General features: G+C 53.3%; 2 protein-coding genes across 2 annotated transcripts; both read left to right on the top strand.

Annotated features, from left to right (window-relative positions):
* Nucleotides 1-2,731: 2,731 nt before the first annotated feature.
* On the top strand, nt 2,732-10,383 carry LOC141977662 (complement factor D-like). The gene is made up of 5 exons (XM_074939211.1): nt 2,732-2,882; nt 4,939-5,095; nt 5,571-5,715; nt 6,587-6,844; nt 9,735-10,383. Exons 1-5 carry the CDS (start codon nt 2,825-2,827, stop codon nt 9,888-9,890), a joined length of 774 nt encoding a protein of 257 aa, XP_074795312.1. The 5' UTR covers nt 2,732-2,824; the 3' UTR covers nt 9,891-10,383.
* A 3,823-nt stretch (nt 10,384-14,206) lies between these two features.
* Nucleotides 14,207-19,846, top strand: LOC141977663 (mast cell protease 1A-like). The gene is made up of 5 exons (XM_074939212.1): nt 14,207-14,287; nt 14,980-15,136; nt 15,565-15,700; nt 17,451-17,702; nt 18,796-19,846. Exons 1-5 carry the CDS (start codon nt 14,230-14,232, stop codon nt 18,943-18,945), a joined length of 753 nt encoding a protein of 250 aa, XP_074795313.1. The 5' UTR covers nt 14,207-14,229; the 3' UTR covers nt 18,946-19,846.
* Nucleotides 19,847-20,841: the final 995 nt, after the last annotated feature.

Below are 20,841 nucleotides of genomic sequence, written 5' to 3' on the forward strand. Positions count from 1 at the left end.
GAGTGACTCTGCGCCCCTTCTGAAGCATTAGTCGAACCTAGTTTTGGAGGGAAGGATAGCTGAGTGGTTTGAGCATTGGCCTGCTAAACCCAGGGTTGTGAGTTCAAGACTTGAGGGGGCCATTTAGGGATGTGGGGCAAAAATTGGGGATTGGCCCTGCTTTGAGCAGGGGGTTGGACTAGATGACCTCCTGAGGTCCCTTCCAACCCTGATATGCTATGAATCAAGCCTGGCACGGGAACCGAGGTGTTAGCCCCACCTAGTGGTACAGATGAGAATGGCAGGAGAATAAGATTCCCCTAACCCAGCTCATTTCTTTACCACGCTCTCTGCCCCTCCGCATGCTCTCTTCCATGCTTCAGGTGGATCTCATGGGCTTGCCATGTACCACGGATCCCTGCCGCCGTGATAAACGTAGGCCCCCCCAAAATCATCACGGTCCTTGGCACCGCACAGCAACCGGCCTGGAGAGAGGAGGAGAGAACACACACCAGGTGACAGGCGTTCGACACAGTGCTTACTGCACCACTGGAAGGCGCTCCGATACTACGGTCATGGGCATGATATAAAACCACTAGGCTCCCTCCCTTTCCCCTTTCCCCTCTCTCTAGAGCAGTGGTTCGCAGGGGTGCGGGCAGGGCCTCCTGGGGGGCCGCGAGCAGGTTTGGCATGGGGCACCAGGTAGTGGCCCTGCTTGCTACCCCCTAACACCGGCCCTGGCTTTTATATGCAGAAAACCAGCTATTGTGGCACATGGGGGCCGTGGATGAGACCTTGGGCTCTGGAGTATTTCTCCGGCCCTCACAACATCCGTGTGTGGTAGAGCAGGGCTAGCCTCCCATGGTTTATATTTGGGGAACTGTGGCACAGAAAGACTAAGTGACTTGCCCAAGGTCACCTAGGAAGTCTGAGGACAGAGACGGGACTTGCCCCTGGGTCTCTCCAGTCCCAGACGAGCCCCCTACTCACTGGGGTGGACTGACCAGCTCTAAGCCACTTCGCTCTTCTTGGCTGACTTGGGTCCTTGTGGTTCCACTTCATCTGAACTCTCGGACCCATGCAGCTGCAGAGGGGCTGCGGTTTGCACCAGCGGAGGCCTCTTGAGCAAAGAGTGCTGGATCCCGAACTTGGACGAGCTCACATGGGAGGCTGCACCACACCCCTCTGCGGTCTGCGTGGCAAACACTGACTCATTCCGCTGATCACTCCAGCAGGCAGAGGCTCAGCCTTCCACTCTCTGGCTTAGCACCTCTGCATTTCCCTCGCACGATATTTCATTCTTTGTTATCTCTGCCAGACACATCAGATTCCTCTCTGCTGGCCATCCTTCTACAGCGAGACGCGCCAGTACTGCAGGGGTCACTTGCCTTGTGATAAAAATCATCTGGTCCAAGGTCCTTTCGGGTGCTGCAGTCCAGCTCCCGAGGAAACTGAGGCCCCATTACAGCAGCCGCTGATGTCTCTCTTTTGACAGCACCCACTGCCCCTGGGCCGGGACCCTTTAAATTGCTCCATTTGCTTCTAAATCTATTGCTCCAAGGGCAGTTTTATCTTCAGATTTTAATTTTAGAGCTGAGTACCCCAAGTCATGAGAGTTTGGGTCCCACTCACGCACGGACTCGGCTGTGGGGAATACTGACGGAGGCGACCATGAGGGACATGTAAAGGCCAGATTTACCACGGTATTTAAGTGCCTAAAGATGCAGATAGGTGCCTAGTGGGGTTTACAGCGGGGCAGGTGCCTAACTCCCATTGGAAGTTACTAGAGCCCAGATTGTCAAAGGTATTTAGATGCCTAATTTCCATTGAAATAAATGGGTGCTAGGGGCCCAACCACCTGTGAGGATGCAGGCCTGGGCACCTAGCTTCATTTTAGGCTCCTAAACCCCTTTGGGAACCTGGCCCTAAATCGTGACATTCTCCAAAACACGATGTCAATGTCTGTATTCTTACAAACATTCTGAACACACACACACTTTCTCCCTTTCACTCACACCAGATCTTTACCTTTCTTTCTGGCCAGTTACATTCCAGATTATTTACCAGTGTCACTTGGCCACTTACCCTACTAGCCACAGGGCAGCTTCCCTGAGATCTCAGACAATGCCTCCCCTAAACCCCCTTCCCTTGGCTAAAGTTCTGTCTCCCAGCCTTGCCCCATGTCTAGGGCTATCAGAGGGGTGCAATAACCCCACCACTGAATTTAACAGGGGCAAAAACAGGTGCTGGCTTGCAGCCCTGGAGACCAAAGTCCTGGCTTCCTCCCCAGCACAGGTGGCAGAGAGAGGAATCAGGTTGCAGCAGTTCCTCCAATGACTTGGCTTATCCTGGAGGGAGCTTTGCTAAGGAGGAAGTTCACTCAATGGCCCATTCAGTTTTGCAGAAACAGGGCGGGCAGGGAAGGGGATTTTTGCATTGTTTGTTCTTCAAACATGAGCAGTTGGGGAATGAACTGTGCCTGCCCTTTTGGGTTTGAAGAGCAAACAAACAATGCAGAAATCCCCTTCCAGGAAGGCCAGGTTCAGCAGCTGGGATGGGCTGCGACCTCCCTGGGCTGTTTGTGTTGAGAAATCATGAGATTCTCCCTAGCCCCTGGCACTGCTACAACCAAAAGGCTATTCCAGGCTGAGAGCTCAACAGCTGTTGCAAATTTCCTCCCAGCTCTCTCTTTCCTGGAAATCTCCTTTTTTCCCCTTCATCCCCCACCCCAAAGCTCTGTTATAAAAGGGAGGTCTCTGCTCTCACTCCCAGCAGAGCTGTCTCTATCGGGACAAGACACATCCCCTGAATTAGAGACAGATCGGCCTGCATCTCTGTAGCCAGCATGGGTCACCTTTCGCCCTTCCTAGCTCTGGTTGTTTTGCTGGGCATCTCGGTGTGTGGTGAGTGCATCCGTTCTTTGATCCTTCCCATACTCCCTGTTCTCTTTTCTGACTCATCCGTGCATGGCAGAGACGCGGGACTGCATGTGAGGTGGATACCGCAGGGCATGCCTAGCTATGAACTGACACAATAAGTGAAGCAGTTCTATATCTGTGTTTCCTTGCCACATACATGGGCTTTAACTTTATAGCCTCAGCAGCAGGCCTAGGGAAACCTAGTACATTTCACTGCTTTCTCTAGCCCTTTCCACCTGAGGATCTCAAAGCACTTTACTAACACTCTATCTAATCTTATCTATATACAATTCTGCTTCACGACCCCCATCATGACAGGGAAACTGAGGCATAGAGAGGTGGACTGCTTTGGCCTAGCTCACACAGCGAATCCGGGTCAGAAGCTGGACTAGAACCCTGTCTCAAACTTATAGACAATGCAGCTTCATCAGTCTCTATCTCCCAAACGCCTAAACCCATAAGCTAGGGCGGCTTCTCAGGACACAACTCCCAGAGGGCGCCAGCTGCAGCTAGTTTTTTCAGGCCAAAAGAAATCATCTGACCTCCTGCATAGCACAGGCCAGAGATACTCGGCCAGGGAGTCCTGCACTGAGCAGAGGGTGGAGAGGGGAGGCAGTTTGAGACAATGCGGGTAAACTGAGGGAGGCCTAGAACAAAACCTATTTCTGCTGGGGCAAAACTGTGAGTGGGTGGGGGAAGGAGGGTTAAATACCCTGCCCATCTGGGGAGAGATGAGGGTGGTGGAGCTGATAACAGAAAAGTTTGGGTGTGGAATCAACTGGCTTGCCCTGTTTTTTTTGCTACAATAGAACCTGATTTCCTGGAAACCAAAAAGCATCTTGGGGCATAAGTAGGATGATAATAATAATCCCAAGTGCTTTTCATCTGTGGATCTCAAAGCACTTTCCAAAGGAAGGGCCCATTTTACATAGGGGGAAACTGAGGCACAGAGAAGGGAAGTGACTTATCCATGGTCACCCAGCAGATCAGTGGCAGAACTTGCGTCTCCTGAGTCCCAGCCCATTGCGCTAGCCACTAGTCAACATGGCCTCCACTTGGATTAGGATACCATGGTGACTGTTGCTGGATGGATCTACAGCTGAGGTTTCCTCCATACCAAGGACTGAGATGCGGCGGACTGGGGGGCACTATTCAGCTTCTTCTAGGTCGCTGAGTTGGGATCATGTACTAGAATCAAGTGAGGATCTTTCCCATGGCAGATTCCCTGCAATTGCAGGTACTGGCCATTGGTGAATATTGACTAAGGCCTCCTGCTATTCTCCCAAGCATGCAGTCGATCCACTGCTGCAGAACATTCGGAAAAATCTTCATCCAAAACACCTGGAAGCATCTCACGATTTGTACGTGGGGCTTTCTTTTTAGTTTCTTCTTCTTCAAGTTGCTGAAGGGAAGAGAGATTTTCAAAGGTCCAGGGAAAAAAAATCGATGATTGTCCAACCAGCCAGCCGAGCTCTGCAGACACAATCCAACTGGCTGCACTGTGAGGCCAGGCAAAATTATTTGCACAGGCAGTGTGAAGCCAGGGGGCAGGTGATAGAAACCAGCTGACTCATCATGGACCGACCTCAGCCCGTTGCAAGAGAGACTCGTATGTGACGATACAGATGCGTTACATCTGACCGCTTGCTGAAGGTCCAGCCTGTCTGCCCCGCAGTTCCCCCTCCTTGTGTTTGAAGGCAAACGCGCCCTTGGAACTGAATCAGGCAGAGGAGGGTCTCAAATCTGTCTCTCTCCCACCCCAGGGGAGCGCCCCAACCAGCTGGCTGCTCTGAGGTGGGCCTCTAAAGGTCTCACTGGAGAACACAAACCGTCCACGAAACAGAATTCTTGTTTCTCATCCATCGGAAGAGAAGGTGCTCAGACCCCCTTGGGGATGAGGGCTCGATACGTCCTTTAGCTAGATGCCTTGCTCTGGATGTGCTCACCCAGCTCCCGTTAATACTCAGGGAGACGCTCCACAGGAAAGGAAGGCTGGGCTGAGCAGGTTCAGTGGCTAATGTTCTATTTCTCTTCCCATCAGTGGGTCGCCCCAGGGGCCGTATTCTCGGGGGCTACGAAGCTCCTCCCCACCTGAAACCCTACATGGCTTCCCTGCAGGTGGATGGGAAGCATGTGTGTGGCGGGTTCCTGATCGCTGAGCAGTGGGTGCTGAGTGCAGCTCACTGCCTGGAAGACAAGTGAGTACTGGCCTTCACGTCTGATGGGGCGGGAGAAGAGCAGGGCAAGGAGGCTGGGGTCAGCTGGTTCTACCACAGACCCCAGTAGTTATTTCAGGGGATACAGGAGTCTCTGGAGTGATGAGCACAGCCCAGATCTTACTCCCATCGCAGTCAGTGGAGGTTTGTCGTTGATTTCAATGGCTCCAGCCCCGGGTTAGGATCGTTTGAGGATCACTATGAAGGGAAAGCCCAGGGCCCAACAAGCACCGAGACAGGGGAATCCAGCCACCCAAGGAGCACATGTTCCTTCCTAGCTGGGGCTGGGCCCACAGGCAAGGTAGTCTGGGCTGACTGGGGAAAGGCAGAGGTTGACTACTGGCGATCGCTGTCCATCGGGGTGAACTGTACAGCCGGGAGGGAGCGGAAAGGTCTTGCAGCTCAGTGCTGTGGGTGAGCAGAGCGCCTCCTGCTACCGTCTCCATCTCGACTGCAGGCACGGCAAGCCGTTCCAGGTCCTCCTGGGAGCCCACTCTCTCTCGCAGCCAGAACCGCACAAGCGCCTTTATGGGGTGCGTGCGGAGATCGGCCACCCCGGCAGCAGCACAGACACCTACGACGACGACCTCCTTCTCCTCCAGGTGCGCATGACCCACACCGGCACCATCCCCCGCGGCAGGCATGGCGCCTCCCAGACCCCAGTGGAGTCAATGCGGGGAACAAACTCCTACTGACTCCTGTGGGCTTCGGGCCAGGCCCAGCTCCTCAAAGGCACTGAACTCCTGTTGATTTCACAGCTCAGTCTTGCTTGACTGGGCTGAGATCCAACAGGCTTGATACCCCACAGACAGCCCTGGCTGGGGTCACCCCGATTCACCCCATGGCAAGGGAGAGGAGGATGAAGCCCAAGGCACCGGCAAAGATGGGCCCATTCTCCCCACCAGTGGAGGGAGAACCCTCCCCACAAAGCATCTGCAATCACACAGCTGCAGCAGGGACTCCAGTCGCATTGGCACCAACTCTGTGGGTGCTCTGAGGCTGGAGCCCCCACGGCGGGGGAAATAGTGGGTGCTCAGCACCCATTAGCCACCCGCCAAGGTGCTGGGGGAAGTGGGTGGAGCGGGGGGCAGGAAGAGGCAGAGCAAGGGTGGGGCCTCGGGTGGGGGTGGAGTGGGGGCGTGGCCTTGGGGCAGAGCGGGGGTGGAGCACCCACCTGGAAAAATGAAAGTCGGCACCTGTGTCCCGTCACCCCTAGTGGAGGTATTTCCCAGGTGATCGCCCCGTAACCTGTGCTAATGTAGCGCAGCTCTGTCCCCCTCTAGTGGCCACACCCCGTACAGGTGTGAGTCCCTTCCTGGTCCTCTTAGCTCAAGCTGTAGAGAGACTCCTGCTGGAAGATCCAGAGGTCCCAGGTTTTATCCCTGCAGAGAGCCCAGTCAGGGGCGGCGTTACACATACAGAGTCTGTCTCTCTCACCCCGACTGACCCTTGCCTCTTTGCCTCCCAAATCAGCTAGAGGAGAAAGCGCTCCTCAACGAGCATGTGAAGATCCTGCCCTTCCAGAGGCAGGACAGGGATGTCCCAGCTGACACCATGTGCGAGGTGGCCGGCTGGGGTAAAATGAGCCACAGCGGGAAGCTGCCTGACAAATTGCAGCAGGTGGAGCGTCCGGTGATCAGCCGGGAGAAATGCAACCTAAGGATCCACCACGACAACACCATCACGGAGAAGATGATGTGCACCGACTCCAAGAAGAAGGACACCTGCCCGGTATCTATCTCTGGGGGAAATCCCTCGGCTCAGCTCTCTTGCCGGGAGGGGCGGGGGGTCAGAGCTGTGTCTATGCGCTTGGGTGTATCAGTGCGAACAGGTGTATGTATGCGTGGGTATCTGTGCAGGAGTGTGTGTGTGATTATTCTGGTAGCCTACCTGTCCTCCTGCCCCCTGGGGTAAATACAGAAGCATGTAACTTCTGGAGTCCTGGGTCCTTTGCTGTCTCCCTGCAGAACTCTGGGGTCTCATTCTCCTCTTACGCTGGAGTCAGGCCTGATTTGCACCTGTGTAAGAGAGCAGAATCAGGCCCTGAATGTCACCCCCTTGCTGTTGGAAAGAGAGAGGAAGCAAAGTCCTAGTTTGTATGGAGCAGATGTACAATCCCATAGATCTCAAAATGCTCCCCGGAGGTGGGTCACTCTTATTAGCCCCATTTTACAGATGAGGAACCTGAGGCACAGATACTTACCACTGGTCACACTGCAAATCAGTGGCCGGATCACCACTGAAGTAAATGGGACCAGGATTTCTCCCTAGATCTCCTGGCTCTTATATCCGAAGCCACTTCACCAAACAGCCTCACTTGGATACACGAATAAAGGGAATAACTAAAAGCCTGGATCCTTTCCCCCTGCTTTTAGGGCTTGTCCACACAAGGAGCTATCACAGAGTAAACTATTTCTGATAACTCCATGTGTGGACACTCTTAGGGCTTGGCTATATTTGCGAGTTACAGCGCAATAAAGGAGCCCCGGGCTCACTAGCTCACTACGCGTCAACACTGGCAAGGCATGTAGAGCGCTCTGACTCCACCTCGGCGAGTGGAATAACGTTTGCTGTGCCCCTGCTGGAGTGCTGCGGAGCCAGTGTGAACGAGGTGTTGCATTACTGCGCTCTGATCAGCCACTGGAAACATCCCATAATCCCCTTAAGACAAGTGGCCACTCTTGTCATTGTTTTTGAATCTCTGCAGGAATGCAGATATGCCCTTTGAAAGCTCAGTTTCTGACAGCCGGCTGATTATCTGCTCTGAGACAAAGCAACCATTAGTGTGGAATGCTGTGAGTGTATGTGTGAGGGAGAGGGGTGGGAGGGGGGTCTGCTGCTGTCTGAACTTACAAAACAGCATGCTGACATGTTCTCAGCCACCCAAAAACCCACTCTCTCTCCCCCCACATACACACAACACACTCCCTGTCATGCTCCACCCCCCCCCCATTTGAAAAGCACTTTGCAGTCACTTGCATGCTGGGATAGCTGCCCATAATGCACTGCTCCCAATGCCACTGCAAGTGCCACAAATATGGCCAAGCCAGTGCGCTTGCAGCTCTCCGAAGGCTGGTTTAACTCAAAAAGAACAGGAGGACTTGTGGCACCTTAGAGACTAACCAATTTATTTGAGCATAAGCTTTCGTGAGCTACAGCTCACTTCATCGGATGCACGCAGTGGAAAATACAAACTCAAAGCGCTCTACATCTGCAAGGGTAGCAGTGCCTTTATTCTGAATTAGTTTAATCCAGTGGATTAAACTAATGCACCAGTGGATTAAGGTGATTCTGCACGAGGCACTCTCATTCCAGAATAAGCGCAACCATCCATGGAGTTAATCTGTTTTAAACTCACACCCTGGATTAATTTTCACATGTAGCCAAACCCTTAGAATCAGGTCCTGCCCCACCTCGCCCATTCCACCTGTGCAAGGGGGGGGCGTCGAATGCGCCCGCCCTCACTCCAGAGCATTTGACACCCACTTGCCACAGGTGGGAGTGGCAGCACAAGTTGGAGCATTTTGACCTAGCTGCCCTCCCCGCCCATGAACTCTTTGCAAAGCTGAATGCAAGATAATTATCAGCATGTGAGCAAACACGCAGAGGTGCTTAATAAAACTTCTAGCTTATCTTCCAGGAAGCTACCCAGCAGGCAGCTGCCATGCAAGTTATACATCTCTTGCTACCTTGGAGCGGGGAGTTTGGTTATTTTTTTAACCCCATGTAACTTGTTTTCTGTCCAAAATGAATGGAGCCGTTCAGCGAGGGGTGGAAGGGTGGGGAGGTACTAACAGTGGCTAGATCCAAGCACTGTGTTATAGCTCAAGAGACCACACCGCCTAGTGGATAGAGAATAGAATTGGGAACCGAAAAAGCTAGTTCGGTACAAAGGACTTGCCAGGTCCATCTAGCCCAGGGGATAACAGGGGCCAGCCCAGAACCAGTTGCTTCGGGGGAACATGCAAGAACTCCACCGTAGGCAGATGTGGGACAATCTGTTCCCCCTCCCCACATTCAGTCTCAGCCTGATCTAATAGGTAGGGATTAGTTCAAGCCCTGAAGCCTGAGGTTCATCATAATTAATGATGACCTATTAAATTGGAATATTCCTGACATCCCTATAAATGTCCCATCTCCTTTTGGGATCTATTCCTGTCTCTGCCATGTGTGCCTGGGCCGACCACTCTGCTCTTCTGTGTCTCCATTTCCCCTCCTGTCCCTTGTCTATTTAGCCTGTAGGTTCCTTGGGGCAGGGTCTGTCATGTCACAGGTCTGTGCAACACCTGGCACGATAGGGCCTTGATCTCAGCCGGAGCCTCTGGGCGCTGCTGCAATACAAATAATGGGGAGACACAGGGTAAGCTTCTCCCCCCTCCCCCCATCTTAGGCAAGGGGGGGAGGTGTATGTAACAGACACCCTTCTGGGAAGGGTGGTGATGGGCAGCCACGCCCAGCGTGGGGCTGATGGGAGAGGAAGGCTGGCAGACAGCCTGGCTCCCAGCGCTAGCCATTGGCTGCTGAGCTGGCCCAGAAGGGGGCGGAAGAGGTCCAGTGCCACCTGGGGCATGTGGCAAAGTGACCTCCAGCCTGAGGCTGATCCTGTGACTTGGTTCTCCAGGGGGATTCCGGCGGGCCGCTTGTTTGCAATGGGATCGCCGAAGGGGTGGTGGCTGCTGGCTCTCGGGTCTGTGGGAACTACAAGAAGCCCGGAATCTACACCCGCATCCCGCCCTACATCGGCTGGATCGAGAGAGTCATGGCTTCAACAAACTGAAGGCGGACAGGTCGGCCCTGGATTGGAAGGGACCGGCTGCCTGGCCCCCGCAGGGGCACACAGCAGACTCCACGCTATTCCCCAGGGCAGGGCTAGCTGCTAGCATGGCAGAGAGCACTCGGACACTGCAAATGTCAATATAACCGGACAACGGGAGCTTATATGGCTGCCTCCCCCACCTGCTTTCAGCTCTCCTCGCAATCATATAAGCTCAGTGCAGCACTCCCCTGCAAGCAGCATCCCGGAGAGGGGAGGAGACACCGTGAACCAGCTGGAAGACTGACTCCTTCTACCAACACAAAGGCTGCTCCTGGAAACCACCTGGCCCAGCTCTCCTGTCTGGCCTGCCAAAGGGGCGGTTTGCAAGGGGGTGGGAAGGGGAAGAGGTTGGTCACCCTACAGGATGGGGCTCAAGGCTGGATTTCAGGTGGCATCTTGTCAACTCTGTCCTCCTCAGCGCAAGCCAGATCCGGAGCAAACCTGAACCACTGTGGCTGTTAATAGTGAGCACAAATATTGCAATAAAAAGGAACTGATTATAACTGCGGGTCACCAGAGTAGTCAGGGTTGCACAGATGTGACACACTGGGGGTTGAACTGGGGGGATTCAAGGGGGAGAGGAGAGTGTAACAGGATCTTTCCTCATCCCACATCAGACCTAGCCCTTCCTCAGTTTCCCCACATGGTTAACTCACTGTCTCATGTTCTGGTGGCATTTCACTCTCCTGCTTTTGGATGTGAGATTCTCATGCTGCTCTGTGATTTAGCCCCTCTGGGCAAACTAGAGTCCCTTCCCTCCGCTCCCCCCCAACCTCCCTACACACTGTTGGATAGTGGGGGCTAAACAAAAGGCCAACCAAACAAGGCAGACGTCCAGCAACCTCACGCTGGTCGCTTGGGGCCACGCAACATGCCTCCCTCACCAAGCTGCCGTTCCCCTTCCAGTCCAGTCCTGGCCTCACGGGTTCATTTGCACAGGGCAAGAGGAGACGGGGTGGGGGAGGGTACCGCTTCCTCCCCCCCCTCACTGGACCCCTGAGCAAGCACGAGTCCCAATTCCTTTCAACGCCAGCCTGCCCAGGCTACTTCCTTCAGGAGCCATCCCTCCTGCAGGCCTCCTAATTCCCTTCCAAAGCAGGGGCTCCTCCAAAGCTTTCTACTGCTGTCCCTGGCTGCGGGCCTTGCCTTCTGGCTGGTGGAGAGACCCTTCCCATGTCCTCACGGCACTCCCTGCAGCTCTCAGCCATGCTCACCTGCCCCAACCCATCCACTGGGAGGCAGATCCCTAGTGTAGCTTCACTGACTTCCAGGCAGCAGCTACACCAGGGATGAATTTGGCTTCAACGCTCATAGGAAGTCTCCTTTTCTGAAGGGAAGGCTGCAAGTTTCCCCGCTTATTGATACAGATGGGAATCACCAGATTGGATCAGAACATCCTATTTCTGACCAGTGGCCAGCACTGGTTGCTTCAGAGGAAGTTGTAAGATCTATACAGTAGGAAGTTATGGAGTCATCTTTTCTAATTGCCATCATATAGAGCAGGGGTCGGCAACCTGTGGCACATGTGCCAAAGACGGCACGTGAGCCGATTTTTAATGGCACGCTGTTGCCTGCCGGGTCCCAGCCGCCGGCCCTGCTCAGCCCGCTGCCGAACCCAGTCCGGGACCCCGGCAGGCAGCAGCCTGCCATTAAAAATCCTGCCTGCCCCGGCCCACTCTTCTCCACCCCCCCGCCGCGGGGGCAGGGTGAAAAAGCTTGGTCCTGCCGGCTGCTGCTGCAGGGCAGACAAGGTCCCCCCTCCCCTGCCTCTTCCCCCAGCGTGCTGGGTTCCTGCCCCTCCTCCTCTCCCCCTCCCCCACCTCTTCCAGCCTGCTGGGGTCCTGCCCCTCCTCCCCTCCCTTCCTGCCCCCATCAGCTGATGGCCCTTGCGAGGGAGGGGAGGAGCGGGTGGAATCAGGGCATATCCCCTCCAGCCACCTGCCTTGAGCCGCTCTGGGCAGGGGTCTGGGAGCACCCCCATGACCCCAGCCTACACCCCCAGCCCTCTGCCCTGACCCCTGCACCCCCCACACACTCCCAGCCCTCTGTCTTGACCCCTGCACCCCCCCACCACATCCGCCTTGACTCCAGTACCCCCCACACATACCCAGCCCCCCCAAACCCCATGCTCTGACTCCTGCACCCCCCTCACATGCCCCCAGCCCTCTGCCCTGACTCCTGCACCCTCCTCACACACCCACAGCCCCCTGTCCTGACTCTTGCACCCCCCACATTCCCACCTGCACCCCTTGCACCAAATGGGAGCTGCCCAGGTAAGTACTCCACACCCAAACCTTCTGCCCAACCCTGAGCCCCCTCCCTCATTCTAGCTCCTGGCCAGACCCTGCACCCCGACCCCCAGCCTGCTCCTTCACCCCCAGCCCTGTACTCCGTGCACTCCCACCCTCAGCTCAGTGCAGACAGAGAGGAAGAGAATGGCTAGAACCAAGGAGAAGGTAGGTACCCACTCTGTGTGGGCAGGGCCGGGATCCCAGACTGGCAGCGGGCTGAGAGGGGCCAGCAGCTGGGACCCCGGCTGGCAGGAGCCAGCAGGTAGAACCCCAGACCGGCAGCGGGCTGAGCTGCTCAACCCACTGCTGGTCTGGGGTCCCGGCCACCAGCCCCGCTCAGCCTGCTGCCGGCCTAGGTGAATGGAACCCCAGGCCGGCAGCGGGCTGAGCGGACTGGCAGCATAAGATCAGCATTTTGATTTAATTTTTAAATGACGCTTCTTAAACATTTTGAAAACCTTGTTTACTTTACATACGACAATAGTTTAGTTATATAATATAGAGACTTATAGAGAGACCCTCTAAAAAACATTAAAATACATCACTGGCACGCGAAACCTTAAATTAAAGTGAATACATGACGACTTGGCACCCCACTTCTGAAAGGCTGCCGACCCCTGGGTTAGAGGTTGGTTTACCTCTTGAAGCAGGGGGGTTTATAGCCCCTCGCTCTTGACCTCGTCAGTATCTTGTGGCCGTAAGTTTCACAGCCTCATTGTGCGGGTTCTAGTGCCAGGAGCCATTCAAAGAAAAGAGAACCTGGTGGACTGGGGGTCTGTGGTGGTTTTGCATGGGAGCGGGATGGGAATCCCAGTTGAGCCTTGCTGGTTTGTAGTATCTGCCAGGGAGGGGGAAACTTTCAAACTGATGGCAAAGTTCAACAGAGCAAAATAAAAACCCAGCTGCAGGCTCTGCCAGGTTCATTGGAAAACGGTCGTGCCCAGTTGTGGGCTCTCCCTGGGGGCCTTGATGCCTCTGGAGATGGCAAGGAGAGGAACTAAGATGGATGCTGGATGGACTTAAAGAAATGGCAAACATCTCCCAAACTTTGCTTCCCCAGACCAAGGCAGATCCATGTCTGAGTTACACACCAAGAGATGTGGGGGGCATCCAGGGGGTCTGGTGGCTCTGAACTTGGAGCTGGACAGGTACATAAACAAACCTCCATCTCACCAGCTGCCCATCCCAGCCACCTCCAGGGCAAAGCCCGACTGCCGTGCATTCCTGATGCAGCCCGCTCAGTCCCAGTGGAGGTGCAGAGCGCGCCGCAGGTGAGCAGCCATCAGGGTTCTGGAGTCAACAGAAGCCTGGTGCTTGGGGGCCTCCGGCTCACCAGGGATCAAGGCTGCTTATTGGATGTTGCATGACACCCTCTCAACACAGGCAGTTGTGTACTTTGCCCTTTACACAACAGTAATAGCACAAAGAAACAACTGGCACACTAGCCAAATAACCATGTTACTAACACCCAACATGTAGGGCCTCGTTACATGCACACACATACTGTTGCTCTGGCTGGATTCTAAAACCTAGAACCCAGTGAGCACCACTCGAGGGCTCACAAATTACTTAAAGGGAGACCACCCAATTCCACACTACACAACAGACGTCCTGCTCTCCACCTCTGCTCCCCTTCCTGCCCAAACGTGCAGGAAGATGATCAGGCCCTGGCATCTGCCTTGGTTTTACTTGTACATAAGGAAGTGAGCTGAGACCCTGCAAACTCATTCCCAAGGGGAATGCACCATGGGGGCTCTGTTTTCCCAAGTCCTTGAAGCGGGGACAGGCGATGAGCACGATGGAGCACGGACTCTGCTGTTAGACTTGGCCTCATCCCGCCTTCTCTCGCATCTCCTCTGTGCACGGTTCTACCCTCTGTGGCTCTGTGGTTTCCGTTTTGCAGAGAAAGCACCTTCATGCTGATCCAAGCAATTTGCTGCTCCCTTCAAAGACATAAGAGCCCGGCCGCGTTGTTATTTCAGCCCAGTCACGCTTCGAGGACACAGGAGATGGAGGGATCCTGCATTGTCCTGCTGGGGCTGCTGCTGGCGTGTTCCAGCCATGCAGGTAAGTGAATCGCACGCCTGGGCCCGCTCTTGTTTCTCCGGCGGGATCTGCACTAGCCATGGAGCTGTGTCAATGCAACCTCGCCCAGCTCACTCCCTCACCTGGCACTGCACAGGCTTTGGCGACTGCCGCAGTCAGATCCAAACCAGGTGCTGAAAGCCTGATCCAGCCACTCTTTTAACATGGGCTACAGCCGAGAGGAAGTGGGTGTATGCGGGGGAGCTGTTTTCGACATCATGTCTTCTGCCCTTAGAGATCACAGGGGCCACGCGCAGCCGTAGAGATGTGTACGCTCCCTGCGACACTGAGGGCACAATCTTCTGCTCCCTCCAGGTTTCCCTGCATTCGACTCCCCAGCTGTTGGGCGCAGGTCTCTTTCTATCTCTCACCCCACCCATCTCCATGGCTTTGTTTTCTAGACCCTGGTGAAAGCTGGACTCTCCTTAGCCAAGTCCACATGGTTGGCCGGAATGGCAGACACCCTCACGATTTTACATGCAGGTCAAATTTTGCCCTGGGTTGCGCCACTTTGCTGGGATTGAACTTGACCTTCTCGCCACTCGGCTGGCCCAGCCGCTGTCCCGAAGCAGCGCGGAGACGTTCAGATCAGTGGACAGTGCGAATCCTGACGTCCGCTCTCTCTCCGCTCTGCCAGGTGACAGCAGATAAACTCCGTTTTCTCCCCTTCGCAGGCAAGCAGGATGCTCTGATCCTCGGGGGACGCAAAGTGGTGAATCACTCCAGGCCCTACATGGCCATCCTGGAAAGCGATTATAAGGAAATCCTGTGTGATGGGTTCCTGATCCAGCCAGAGTGGGTGATGACCGCAGCCCATTGCAGGAGCGCCAGGTGTGTGCCTTGATTGTTCAGCTGAAGGTTCCTGGGAAATAGGCTCCTTGGGCGCTGTAGGCGTAAACTCACCCTGCACCATGGGCTGCATATAAAGGAAGAACTAGCCCCAGTGTGTCCCCTCTTCCTCCACACACTGCACATCCAGGATTCTTAGCTGTCTAGCAGGCGTCTCTCTCCCCATGCTCTTACACTGCACTATTCAGTCATAGCTTCTCAAATGAGGAAACTAAGGCACAGGGAGGAAAAGTGACTTACTGAAGTGCTCACCCAGCTGGCCAGTAGCAGATAGGCTGAGAACCCTGGTGTCCTGTTTCGGAGCCCCTCTGCTTTAGCCACAGAACCACGCTGCCTGGCTCAAGGACAGTGCACAGGGTTCTGGGTTGCCACTGATGGCTCTCTGTTCACGGGAATGTTGCTTTTCACAGAAACTTTCGAGTCCTGATTGTGCTGGGGGTTGAGCTGCTGAGCGACTTATCCAACCACGTATGGGACATCGCACGGTTTCGCCAACACCCTCATTACAACCCGACCACCTGGGAAAATGACATTATGCTGGTCCAAGTAAGTGCCTCCTCCCAGTTCTCACCCAATTCCAGGGAGCCTGGGGTCATCATCACAGTTAAACACAAGGGCTGAAAGCTGGGGAGTGTAGGGATTGCTCCAAATCCACATCACCAGCTTGAAAGAGAGAGAGAGAGAGAGAGAGAGAGAGAGAGAAAGAAAGAAAGAAAGAAAGAAAGAAAGAAAGAAAGAAAGAAAGAAAGAAAGCAAGCAAGCAAAGCCTGTGCGATAGTAATTGAGGTTTATTTGAAGCCAAGCTTCTCCTGCTGCTGGGATGTCCTAGTTCTTTGGCAATGGCTAATATTCCAGGGCTGACGAGTTTACACTCCATGGACAGAGGAGCATGTAGCAAAAATGATGACCTGAGAGACTGGAATTGCCCAATGGGATAATTTGCTCCCCTGGAATTGCTCAATGGGACAATTTGCCTAGCTACTTAACATCTCCAGGGCTGGATTCTCCACTGCCCTGCACCTGCTGCAGGCATCAGCACCCACGCAAAGTGCTACCGAATCGTAGCTCTTTGCACTGGTGTAAATGACTGCGTGAGTTGCAAGCCAAGGGCGAACCAGGACCATGGTCTCTAGGTCATTTGACTGCCCTCCCAAGTCTGTGGGAGGTGAACGTCACCCTTGTTCAAAGGGGCTCGTGCAAATCATTTAATCGGTTCTTTGCAGACATGGTATTTCTGATGCTGGGAATGAGGACAAGGGGGCTCAACATCTGCCCTGCTGTGTATGTCCCACTTGCATGTACCTTTTCATTCTCAGGGTGCTCTGGTGTCACTGACAGCATGCTCTTTGTCAGATATCGCTTTGCAACTCTGCTTCACAACCTGCATTTGATGGGCTACCTACGAAAGGGAGGGGATATAATTTCAAGCTAAGAAACACACAAATACATCATAAAAAAACCAGATTCGCTGACAATCCAGGCTACAAAAGCTTTTGGTTTCATGGTTCTTACTGCCAGGTGGGACCGAAGTTTTAAAAAATGGGAGATTATGTTTTAGATTGTGTTACATCAGCACCTTGGGATCTGAACTGAGAGCCGCTGTGCTAGGCTCTGAGCAGACAGAGATTAAGAGACAGACCCTGCTGGAAGCCCACACAGTCTAAACACGCAAAAGGTGAGAGAGGAAATAGAGGCTGAAATTAAATCCATGTTTAGGCACCTGGCCTGATTCTCAAATGCACTGAAGTCCCTGGGTGCTGCTGGGTGTCCAGTTCTCTTATTTATTCTCTGAAATAGAGGGATTTGGACTCCCAAGGTTTTTAAAATCTTGGCTCTACTTTCTGACAGATAAAAACGTCTGACATTCGCTCTAGAGGGCACCAGGCTCCACCAAAGGCAGCCACTGTGTATTTAAAGCAGAGGTGACTGAAATGTATATTTCCAGCCAAAGGCCCAAACTGCATTGAAATCTGAGTCTATGGTCTCTCCACCAAACACAAAACATTAGGCCATCACAGGCCCTTTAGCAGACAGGCTAAGATGCTTCCCAGAGCCCTTCTAGGGTGACCGGACAGCAAATGTGAAAAATCGGGATGGGGGTGGGGGGTAAATAGGAGCCGATATAGGAAAAAGACCCAAAAATCGGGACTGTCCCTATAAAATCGGGATATCTGGTCATCCTAAGCCCTTCTATCCCTTGAGCATTGACTGACAAACAAAAAGGGCATTAGGTCCTGTGCTAAGCAACTGAATGAGGACGTGTGCTCCATTAATTTCTTTCTCCCACTGTCTGCAGCTGAACAACCCTGTTCCCTACAATAAAGAAGTCCAACCAGTGAAACTCCCACAGCAGGACAGGGAGATCCCCAGCACGGCTGCCTGCAGCACTGCAGGCTGGGGACACACCAGAAATGGCGGGAAGCACAGCACGAATCTGCGGGAGGTGAACGTCACCCTGGTTCCTAGGGACTCTTGCGCATCAGTCCACAAGCGGAAAATCACCAGGAATATGATCTGTGCTGGGAACAAGGAGCACAACGCCTGCCAGGTACCTTCTTTTCTCTTGTTCACTGAGGAGAGGCCTGATGAGTAGCAGACAGGCTCCAGAGACACAGTTACCAGAGACACAGTTACCACAGAAACCCTGAGGAATTTCTTCCCAGGTAACTGATTGGCCCCTTACTGTAATGCAATCAGCAGTCCATTTCCTGAGTGTTTTAGACCAGACCAGGCTGGGCTACAGGCAGACAGTAGGTGATCTGCCTGTGGAACTCATTGCCACAGGATAGCCTCAAGAGCATAGCAGGTTTCATAAAGGAACTGGACATTTCTGTGGATAATAGGAATATCCGGAGTTATGATAATAGGGATTTGGGGTCAGGGGTGAAGGGATATAAATTTGCATGTTTCAGGGCATGATCCAACCACGAACTACAAGAGGTCAGGAAGAAAGGCTGCCTGGGGACCCATTATCTCATAACAGCCTACTCCTGGGCTTTTCACAGCTTCTTAAACCTATAAACAGCTGGCACTGTAGGAGGACAGATCCTAGAGCTCTGGTCTGATCCAGTGTGGTAATTCCCACATTCGTCATTAAGATCCAGATTCGGCTGTCAGGCTCATTGGACTGCAGGCTTCCTTCAGCGAGCGTAAAACGCTGCTAGTCTGATTTGTCAGCCTTTCACCCCCTCTTTGCCCTGGTGAAAGTGACTGCGTGAGATGCAGGTAGGCCCACTGAGTTCAAGGGGTGATGCAGCGAGAAGTGGGGGACCTAGAGGTTAGGGTGCTAGCTTGGAACTTCTCCTTTGCAGGCTTCCTGTATGCCCATGGTCAAGTCACTCAGGTGCAGATCAAAGGGGTTTAGACACCTGACTCCCAGAGGATTTAGGTGCCTAACTGCCTTTGAAGATCTGGGCCTTGCTCTCTCGGGGCCTCAGTTCCTCCTCTGTAACCTGGGGACAATAGCACTGCCCTACCTCGCAGAGAGGGTTGAGTCATAGAGATAGTGAGGTGCTCAGATACTGTGACAATGGGGCGATAGAAGTACCTTAGGTAGTTACCCTGAGACAGGAGAGAGATCAGGCTTCCGTGGTTCCTGTGCTGTTAACATGCGGCCTGGCTCTCGTGTGTCACGTCTGCAGGGCGACTCGGGCGGGCCGCTGGTTTGCGACAGTGTGGCTGAAGGCGTGGTCTCCTTCGGCAGCAAGGAATGCGGCAAGACCCCAACGGTTTATACCAAGATCTCCAGATACCTGCCGTGGATCAACAAAGTCATCAAGTCGGCCCGTTAGAGGATCCGGGGGGGGGGAGGAGGGGGGCTGCTTAACCACCATCCTTCCTGGCCAGCAACATCTCCCTTCTGTGAATCCTGCCCTAGCACCCCCACCAGGAATGGCTCCCTCATCCTGCTCCCCCAAGGGCTGCTAAGAACCCCACCCATACCTGACTCTATTAAGAAAAACACAAGCTGAGTATGTGCTTGCTTTAACCATTTTACTGCTGAACAGGACAGCAGGGGCTCACCCCAGCTGGGTCTGGTGGGCTCTGATGGTGCACAGGATAATATTGCTGGGGACCCAGGCCTGTCCTAAAGGCAGTGAAAGGATTAAATGGGGAAGAGAGGTTTTTACATCTAGATAATCCAGTCTGGGAGAGTAATCATTTGTTCTCTGTTTAATTCAGTGGTGACAGTGATCAGTGTGAGTTAATGGCTGCACCACTGGGGATAAGAGCCTACTACAGCTAGCAGGGTTACTCCTTTAGCTCAAGCAGTAGACACTGTCTTTAGCACTAGAGGTCAGGTGTTCAGTCCCCAGTGACAACTCCAGAGGATGATTGTGTGTCCATACCCCACCTTCCCAATCTCAGCCTGCCCATTGATGTTACCCAAACTGGCCATTGCCTGACTCGTTACAATGGCTAGGAAGGGCTCCTGATACTTCTCTCCTTTATTTGGCCCATGCAAACTCAGCATCTCATTTCCTTTGTCCATAGTTTGTTCCACCCACCTGCTGTTTCTTGTCCTGTATAACTTGTAAGTTCTTTGGGGCAGGGACCATCTCTGTGTTTGTGCAACACCTGGCACCAAGAAGCCCTGATTCATTTTGGAAGCTGCCAGGCCCTACCTGAAATGCACATAATAAATAACAATATCCTGCTGCTATTTTGATACTATGAAGCCTTTTGTTTTTCAGTGTGAAAAATGCTTTCTGTCTGATCCTAATAAATTTGCTTCATACCTGGTGTTTGTGCGAAACCTGCTCAGCAGAAATTTGTCCCTCTCCTACCTTCCTTTCTCCTTTCCCAGAGAGGATTTATTTGCAAATATTCCGTCTGCAGATTGGGAATACCTCCTTTCCACCCCCTTCCAGTGGATGTGTGTGCTAACTGAATCCAGGACACTGTACATACTGCTTGGGATCAGAGCACCTGTGTGTCATATGCCCTATAGTGTATGCATATGATGGGGAGTCTCCTTTAGCTCAGCTGAGGGGGGCCTGTACCTGTGCCTATTGGTGCAAGTTCTGTGCCCTGATGTTCTGAGGGTAGTGAATTTGTGAGGCTGAGATAAGAACCCAGGGGAAGTAGTTCTATAGTTTTTCTTATGAGCTCCCATGCACTGAGATCAAGAGAAAAGCTAGGGGAGAGCAAAAAAAACCTCTTTCTAGTCCCCACTGGCTTTGGCTTTTGAAGTCCCCCTTTGGTCATGAAAGAGGAATGTCATCCCACATCAGCCATCATGTGTCTGTCATGTTTACGTACGTGGGTGCACATAACATAGGCTCTCCATCGCGGCCATCTCTAGTCAAGCTTGGGGGGAGCAGCAGGCAGTTCCTGTGCTGGACCGCAGCAGAGTAGAAAGAGGCTCTCGGATGAAGGCGGAGCAGTTGGCGAGGCCTCAGCCTCCATTCGGGTAGACAAGAGGAAGCGAATGCCAAAGCTTTAACGCTTGGGGTGGGGATAGCTGCCATTGGGCAACCACAGATCTGAAGCCACCTTGTCTTAGACTGTGATCTCCTCTGAGCAGGCCCTAATGCAGTGGTTCCCAAACTTTAACAACCTGTGAACCCCTTTCACGAAAATGTCAAGCCTCTTGAACCCCCTCCTAAACATGAATATTTCCAGGGATTTTCTCCTTTACCTGAGGATAAATTATAAAAGCAGTGATCTTGGAAATATAAAATTTG

This window comes from Natator depressus, chromosome 25 (genome assembly GCF_965152275.1).
Source record: "Natator depressus isolate rNatDep1 chromosome 25, rNatDep2.hap1, whole genome shotgun sequence".
Classification (NCBI taxonomy): Eukaryota; Metazoa; Chordata; order Testudines; family Cheloniidae; genus Natator; species Natator depressus.